This window comes from Nelumbo nucifera, chromosome 2 (genome assembly GCF_055504915.1).
Source record: "Nelumbo nucifera cultivar China Antique chromosome 2, China Antique-T2T, whole genome shotgun sequence".
NCBI classification, from domain to species: Eukaryota; Viridiplantae; Streptophyta; class Magnoliopsida; order Proteales; family Nelumbonaceae; genus Nelumbo; species Nelumbo nucifera.
Genome location: NC_142650.1, coordinates 99518467 through 99527663, shown reverse-complemented (window position 1 = coordinate 99527663; position 9197 = coordinate 99518467). Strand labels below are relative to the sequence as shown.

General features: G+C 35.5%; 1 protein-coding gene across 1 annotated transcript; it reads right to left on the bottom strand.

Annotated features, from left to right (window-relative positions):
- Nucleotides 1-1450: 1450 nt before the first annotated feature.
- On the bottom strand, nt 1451-4658 carry LOC104606294 (pentatricopeptide repeat-containing protein At1g74600, chloroplastic). Its single transcript, XM_010271412.3, has one exon. The coding sequence runs from the start codon at nt 4240-4242 to the stop codon at nt 1555-1557; it is 2688 nt and encodes an 895-aa protein (XP_010269714.1). The 5' UTR covers nt 4243-4658; the 3' UTR covers nt 1451-1554.
- Between the last annotated feature and the right edge of the window lie 4539 nt (nt 4659-9197).

Here is a 9197-nt window from a genome sequence, read left to right as displayed (position 1 = left end):
CAAAGCTTCTGAAAAGAACCCAGGACCAAGACTCAAGAGGCAAACGACCAGGTGAAGATAAAAACAACATATTATGTGAGTTCTCACCCAAGAGGCAATGCTGCCATCCATTTACTTAGCTACTTCTTGCTCTGTTTTCTGGTGTTTCAAGGGTTGATTAAGTTCCCAATGTGGTAGACAAAACAAAGTTACCAGATTTCATGCCACACCAAGGTATTGCAACTGATGCATTGCTGGACAAGAAATGTTCACAAGACCATATGCTCTTTACTTGGAAGGGTGCAGATCCATCCTGACTAATGCAGTTCCAGATATAAACATTAGAATCCTCACTTGCTGGTACAGTACAATTTCCATCTGGTGCAAAAAGATGCAGATATCTGCTTCTTGAATTTACTAGGCCTGAGGATAGAAAAGCAGATAAAACATAAGGAAAAAGTTGAACAAAAATAATACTGGGTGATCACCATAGGTTTCAGCTTCAAACAAGAGGGGGTGGGGATGGGGTTGGGATGGGCATTCTGGGATCCCAACTGCCACAACTGCCACTAGTTCAGCCCTTGGAGAGTCACCTTCTCCAATTGGGCCAGAGAAGAGTGCAATGAAGTTTCCTTCCTCATTCCTAAAAGCACCTCCAATTCCTGACGGCCCTGGATTTCCAACACTACTCCATCAATATTTAACTTGATATACCCATTGCTTGGGGGGGGGGGGGGGGGGGGGGGGGGGGGGGGGGGGGTCCAAGAAGGAATTAAAAGACTGCTCCCATCAATATTTAACTGTGAACTCAAAGGCTTCCCAAAAGCCATTCCTGAAAGATAATCTGTTCAATCCCTTCTTTGAGAAGCAAGACCAAATGCAGGTGTTGGATGGTTATTTCTTCCCCATAAAACATCATTAGTTTCAATGCTTTCAAGTTTCCCAGAAAAACCATAAAATAGGTTAATGATGTAGTGGATTTTAAACTGAGAGCCACCTTGAACTCTAGCATTACACTATTTTCTTTGGGTTGAAAGTGTTTTAAAAAATGTATATTTTTCTTTGTGGCAAAGTGGAATTGACCATTAGTGATGCCAACATGAGTTTTAGTTGGTGCTTATGATAGTTATCTTTCAAGTTTACTTTGTTATAAATAGTTATCTGAAAACACATTACATAATTTACCATAGCATCAATGAAAAGTAAATTTATTTATCAAAAATAAATAAAAACAGTAATTTTATGAGGGCAAGCCTGCTAATGTTACTTGGGGGCAGATGGTGAATGGACAAATCTATAATTCAAGAGGAGGGTGGGGGTTCACACTCAAAGTCTTTTGAAATTCTATAGGTGCATGTGCAATTGCTAACAAAGAGAGAGCGACAGCATACTGGACATGGTGGGTGCTTTATTTGTTTGTAAGGAGAGGCCCTAAAACAGAAGTAGTGAAAAAAACAAATCTCATTGCTCATAGACAAAAAAAGGGAAAAACTTTAGAAGATAGAAAAAGTTTCACATAAATAATCTTCTGAGATAAATGTATAACAAATACTAAACAAGGTATATAAATCATGTTCATGCAGAACTCCATGCAGGATCCTTCTTTACCCCAGTTCCCTTCATCAAACTTCTAATCTTGAGGACTTCTTCCCAATGGCCCACATCAGCAAAGATGTTTGACAAAGACACATATGCCCCATCATCACCAGGGTCCAACTCAAAAACCCTTTTGGCAGCCAGTTTACCAAGCTCTATATCACCATGTAGTTTGCAAGCACCAAGTAGAGTGCTCCATATCAAAGCATCAGGTTTAATAGACATATTACCAATAAACTGTTCAGCCTCTTTAAGTCTCCCTGATCTACCAAGCAGATCAACCATACAGGCATAGTGATGGAGACCTGGAGCAAGTCCATAGTCATTTCTCATTGAATTCAAATGGAAATACCCTTCTTCCACCAAACCACTGTGGCTACAAGCAGATAAAACGCCCACAAAAGTCACAGAATCAGGTGCTACTCCTTGTTCTCTCATGAGGTCATAAATTCTTAAGGCTTCCTCACCTATTCCATGTTGAGCATAGCTCATGATCATTGCTGTCCATGTGACCAAATCAGGTTTGTCAATTTGATCAAACACTTTACGAGAATCATCAATACTACCACATTTGGAGTACATTGTAACAAGTGAACTGCCTACAAGAAGGTCTGAACGCAATCCCACTTTCACTGTGTAAGCATGTAACTGATTACCTAGGCAAGAATTTGTTAAGCCTGTAACTGCACAAAGAACTGATGAGACTGTGAATCCATCAATCTCCAAACCTGTCACTAGCATCTCACGGAACATCAAAACTGCTTCCTCAATATATCCATTTTGGGTGTACCCTGAAAGCAAGGATGACCATGTTACATTATCTTTTTGAGGCATCACTTCAAACACTCTTCTAGCATATACTAGGGCTTTACACTTCGAATACATAGTTATAAGTGCACCACCAACAAGTATCTCTTTGGTAACTCCTACACGAAGAGCCTGTCCATGAACTTCTTTGCCTTTCTTCAAGGACTGAAGAGAAGAACAGGCAGTGAGAATAGCAGTTAAGGAAATTTCATCAGGTCTGATTTCTTCAAGCACCATCTCACGGAACAGATGAAAAGCCTGATCTGCACAACCATGTTCTGCAAAACCAGTAATCATTGAGGCCCATGAAATTTCGTCCTTGTCATGGATTTGTTCAAAAATTTCATAAGATTCTTCTAAGCTCCCACATTTGGAGTACATTGTGAAAAGAGCACTTCCAACAGAAACATGAAAAATCAACCCAACTTTAAAAATGTAACAATGGATCTGTTTCCCAAGATATAAATGGTCAACAATACTTAAAATACTAGAACTACAAAATTCATCAGGTCTCAAACCTCCCTGAACCATCCTCCTAAATAATTCAATTGTCTTTCCTGGACTCTGGTTCTGAGCGAAAGCAGATATAATAGCTGCCCAAGCACTCAAGTTGTTGGCATACCCCATCTCACCAAATACCATCTCAGACAATTCAACTGCTCCTATTTTTGCATACATATTAATCAAAGAGCCCATCACCGTGGAATCCAAATAAAACCCAGTTTTTATAATCAAAGAATGTATTTGGATAGCCTCTCTCACCATTTCAGGATTAGCACAAGCAGTGAGCACGCTTGTGATTGTGTAAGTATTAATTTCTTCCCCAATTGCTCTCATTTCTCTAATGAATTTTAGAGCAGAAATGTAATCCTCTTTCTGAACAAAACCAGAAATTATGGCAGTCCAAGAAACTACATTATGGACTGGCATACATGAGAATTCCTTCACAGCTTCACCAATATCACCACACTTGGCATAAAGATCAACAATAGCAGTTCCTACAAAGATATCTTCTGCACCACATTTGATCACCCACCCATGAACCCCTTTACCAATCCCTAGTTCTCCAAGAGCAGTACAAGCTGTCAAAATGCTTGAAAATGTAAAGCTGTTTGGCATCGAGAACCCACCTAACATTTGATGAAAAATATCTAAAGCTATTATGTTCTCTCCATTCTTAACAGCGCCAGCGATTATTGCGTTCCAACATACCACATTCTCACATAGAACATCTTGAAATACTGTCAAAGCATTTTTGAAACTCCCATTTTTTGCAAACAAATCTATCATTCCAGTCCGGACATATCCATTAGTAAAGTAGCCATTTTTTATTACGCGAGAATAAATCTGGTGACCAGAAAAAGTAGCATGAGAGGCAGTGCAGGCTGAAAGAATACTCCCATAGGTGAACTGATTGGGGTCAAACCCAGAAGAAATCATTCTGCAAAAGATTTTCCAGCAATCCTCATATTTCAGGTTATGGTTGTAACCTGAAATGATGAGATTCCAAGAGATAACATTTGGGCTAGGGATTTCATCGAACAATCGGGTGGCATCGTCCATTGCTGCACATTTACAATAGCACTCAATAACAGAGTTGGCAACGAAGACATCGGACTGAACAAGGGACGTCTTCGTGACGTGAGCATGAATTGATTTGGTCTCTCCGACTGTGGGATTCCGTGTTCTGGTTGGGTCACTAAAGAAGCCAATTGGGTTAAAAGGTGTGCGACATTTGCCATGCCCACCTTGAAATGTTAATGGGATTTCAAGAAGTGAGAGGGAAGACACGTATCTGATAGGGAAAATTGAAACCTTTGTCAAGAAGGTTTGGCCATTGCGGAAACTCATTTGGTTCATGTCCGGAGGAGAGACTTCATTTTGTTCTGTTCCAACACGAAGTAGTTTTGTCAGAAGTTTGATCAAGCTGACCTTTTGATTCGCGGGCGCGAGAACAATGGATTATGAATGATGAAGGCCTGGATCCTCCAATGAGAATGAGCAGAGCAAGTAGAAGCAGTTCCATAATTGATAAGTTTGAAGCTTCTGAGCAAGCCAATAAACACCCAGTGAATGCTCATACCTTGAACGTATAGCCCCAGGATAAACCATTTAAAAAGTCAGACCAGAAAGAAGCATGAAGCGTTATTTAAGAAATGAGCAATACCAAATTAATTAAAAAAATCTTTTTATTTTAATTTGCGACAGAACCTCAACTATTACATTTATAAAGAGGATTGTCTAATTAGCTATCACTTTCTGCTAACCTATTAACAAAACACCTTCAATTGAGAACAGAGAGGAGCCCGTTAATCAACTGCCCATCACAGAGCACAGGGGGCTCGGTCCTAGAGCTGTAAAACGGGCTTTGCACTCACCGCCCGGCACGACAAAATGTGGGCCATTCTGGGTTGGGGTTTCATGTCCATGGGCCGGCACAGCACAGCCCGCAGCAAAAATTGTATGTATTTTTATTCTTAAGCAATTATTTTTCTTCTTAATGATGTTCATTAATTAATGTTAAAATCGAATACTAAAATTTATATACTAACAAATATTAATAAAAATTATATTGATTTTCTAAAAATTAATACACATTTTACTTCTTCCATTATCTTAAACATTTACCAATTTGTCCTATATCTCACATTTTATATAAACTATTGATGTATGGGTTTGTATGTTTAAATAACTTGTTTCCTTTATAAGTGTTTAAATGACTTATTTAAAATCATATAAAACTTATATTTATTGTTATTAATGCATTTTTTTAGATTTATATATAAGTTTCTTAATGTATATATCCATGTGAATTGAATCTTGATTTTTCGTATGTATCCATGTGTACCTAAAATGTATCCTGAAACATCTCTTAAAATTGTCATTGCGATACACCTCACGTTTCTAATACTTTGAACTTTGTTCCAAGAAACTTTCCATTGAAAAGATTTATCGACTTCTTTCACTTTCCTTACATATAAACCTTTCATCGACTTGGGGGAACAAATAGTTTCGTCATAGTTTGCGCAACAAAAGTCTTTCTTCTCCCTACCAAAATTCTACCAAAAGTTCCTTTGAGTTTTATCAATTTGATCATTCATTCTGTGTAGGAGATGAAACACAGATAGGGGCAACTTGCAAAACTGATTTAACCAAAACTAACTTGCCTGCCTAAGAAAGATTTGTTGCCTTCCAAGCATTTAATTTGCTAGATAGGTTATCCAACACAAAACTAAGAGAAGGCAACTTTTTTCTTCCAAAAAAGAGTTGTTTCCTAATTAATTTCTCACCCTTATGACTAACGTTTTCATGCTTTGAAATTTATCAAGAATATCTAAAAGATTGGTCATAACCTAACCTCCCTAGATGCTCTAACTAGCAAAAACACAGCATCAGCTAAAAATAAATGAGAAACTAGGGAATAAATCTATTAATTTTAACACATTTACTTAAATTTTGATCTTTACTCAGCAGTCTCGATAAACCTTCCATACCCAAAATAAAGAGATATAAGGCAAAGGATCCCCTTGCCTTAACCCATGAGAAACTGAGGAGATATAAAAAACACAAGGTCACATCTTTTACTTGTGTTTTTTACTCAGCATGTCACTTTTGTTTCCCAATAATACCTCCAAAAGGTTATTCCACCTTTTACTTGAGCTATGATGGTCATATAATAATAATAATAATAATAATAAAATTAATTCTTTAATTATATAATTATTAATGAATTAATATTTATAAGTTATTATTATTTTATTAATTATCCATGAATTATTTAATCACCTATTTAATTATTTAATTATTTGTATTGATTATTTTATTATAAGAATTGATAATTTAGATTAATTTAAGAACATATAATTATTAACTATTAATAATAATTATTGATTATAAAGAATAATAATTAAGTATTACTAATAAAGAAATTAATTTTTTAATTAATAATTGTGTAATTATTTATTTGAAATGTACTCTAATTAATTAATTAATGTTTAATTTCTTAAAAATATTTAATAATTAATTATTTTTATTAATTACACTATTTGTTATTTATTTTATATTCATTTAGTTAATTGTTAATTAGTTTGTTAAGTGGTTAAATAAATTATCCCATATCTAGGGTTAAAATGGCCAATTGTCGTTTTTAAGAACTCAACATTCAAATTTCAAAAAATATTCTTTACATTCAAACTTCAAAACTAAAAAAAGTTTACCAACTCCAATACACCTCTAAAAGTAATTATTACAATTTTAGAAGCATTCAGATGTCAAACTTTAATGCAAGGAATTAAATTGGTAGCTCATCAAGGGTTTCCAAATATAATAGTTGAAGGGGATTGCCAAACTATCATTGGTTAAATGAATTCTTAGGATCGAGTACATTGGAAATTTAGAATGTTGGTTAGTATGTAGAGGATGTGTTGTACTTGGCCCACTCACTATGATACAAGTTGGGTGGTTGTTTCTCTCTATTGATGGGGGTGATCATTTCTAGTCTAGCCTGGGCCAGCCCGCAATATATGTATACAATATATATATATATATATATATATATATATATATATATATATATATATATATATATATATATATATATATACATATTTGTTTTTCTTTTTTGAAAGACAAAAGTATATATTTCTATAAGAGGGAGAAAGGACCCCCCCCCCCCCCCCAAAGAAAAAAAAAAAAAAAAAAAAACTTTACAAAAAATGGACACCAAGATCAACCCATATGTGTGATCTGATATATACGCCATTAACTAAGAGCTCAAAACTTGGGAAGATGGTTAGTGGTAGTTTGGGTTGTTAGAAATCAAACTACGATACAGGCAATCTTTGTTATTTGCTCTTAGCAGCTAACATAGACAAAGGAAGAAAAGAAGATTATAGGTGCTACCTATCACTGAAAAAAAAAAAACATAAAAGAAGAGTAATAAAAGGTGTTGTAGATTTGTTTGATAGGCAACTGGTTTTAATGAAATGCATTTGTGCAGAGTGTATTTTTTGTGAAAAGGAAAAAGAATGTTGAAGAGAGGTGGGGATGTCAGAAAATGCTATGAAAAGTGAACAAGAAAGATTACATAGTATGCCCTTAAATGTTTATGAGTGCTGGATTGCATGATTATCACATGGACATATGTGGCAATATTTTCTCCTCAAAGTTAAGAAAAAGGAAATTCGAAATGTGTACCCTAAGGGAATGTAGTTTTGTACTTTTGGAATAATCATGCAATTGATAAAGTTAAAAAAATACCTTTTATCAAGAAAATATAAGGAAAATAACTGTTAAGCACACTCTAAGAATTCTTAGCCCCACAATACAATTGGGGTAGGTGCCAGCTCGGAATTGATGCCAGACCATGGGCGAACATTGGTGTTTTAGGATGGGGTGTTTGTCATTTTGAGTTGTATAAGGTTGTAGTGGAATTCAGATTCTGCAGTGTGGTGCAGTGTGCTTTTTTGGAAAATATATCAAATAATAGACTGTTCTTTTGTGCTATAGTCTCAATATGCTTAATTGTGCTAATGAGGAAACCACAAAATTTGAACTAAATGCATGTAGGAGCAACTCTTGTGATTAAGTATTTTTGCTAGCTTCTTTCTCTCTTACTTTTTGTGCCCTTTTTTTTGGGGGGGGGGGGCTGGGTGGGAAGGATGACTGGATCTTAACCAAAAGATGAAAGATTGCAGCCTTTGATATTGCTTTTATTAAGAAACTCTACCATCATCATATGAAAACCTAACAAACTCACTAGGTAGTAAGAAGGGACTAGAAGATTTGAAAAAAAAAAAAAACAAAGATGTTGATAATGTTTTTTTTTATTAAAAAGAATAAAAGATTGTGATTAGAGTTGGCCTGTGTAGAGACTATAAAATCTATCTATAGGGCTACTTTTGTACTTTTACTCTTCTTTGTTGTATAAATATACTTTGTACTATCTTTATCTTGTACATTAAGGGCAGATTTGTCATTTTACCTTTTAATATAAATATATCTCTCTTCTGACTTTCGAATTGACTCTGACATGGTATCAAAGAAGGTTACGACCTGAACTTCACATAACATCCCAGCTACAGCTGATTCAAGAACTCCCTAATAGTATTTGGAAGTTCTTGAGTGTCCTTTTTAATCCTCTTCCTGGGTTAGCTATAGATCTGTTGTCTAGACTGTTGTGCCATCGGATTCACCTTTCTTCTCAAATCTCCTTATAGAGACATCGGATCAGCCTGAAATTTTATATCTAGTGTAGCCCAGAGCAGATCTACTAAATCCCTTTGGTTTGGTTTGGATAGGTTTTGTCTTTGAAGGGTTTTGATCTACTCTTCAGTTCGATAGAACTATACAGTTGCCTTTTTTGGACATCAATAGGAAGGTATTCTTCTCTTCCTTCTCTGGTTCAAATATCTTTGGTTTCTGGAAGTGTGTGTTGTTGCCTTTTGTCTCCCAATGGCATTAAAAAGGATGGAGATTCAATGGTACAAACTACACACTATGGAAGTTCAACTTTTAGTTTCACATTGAAGCTAAGGGTCTTTGGGGATACATAGATGGATCTGCATCTAAACTTGATGACTCTAACATAAAGGGACTTAATCAATGGAAGATCGACAATGCCAAAATTGCGTCATGGATTCTAGGCTCAATCAAAACTGATATTGCTATCTCCATGAGAGGGTGCAGGACAACCTATGAGATGTATCAATATCTTGAGAAAGTTTATCAGCAATCAAATACCTCTAGACAGTATCAAATAGAGGTTGACATTTTCTCATACTATTAGGGAGATAGAAAGGTCCAGGAATACTATG

Bases quoted from the DNA above. Each gene is read 5' to 3' on its own strand.
- LOC104606294 (XM_010271412.3), bottom strand. From the start codon at position 4,242: ATGAACCAAATGAGTTTCCGCAATGGCCAAACCTTCTTGACAAAGGTT.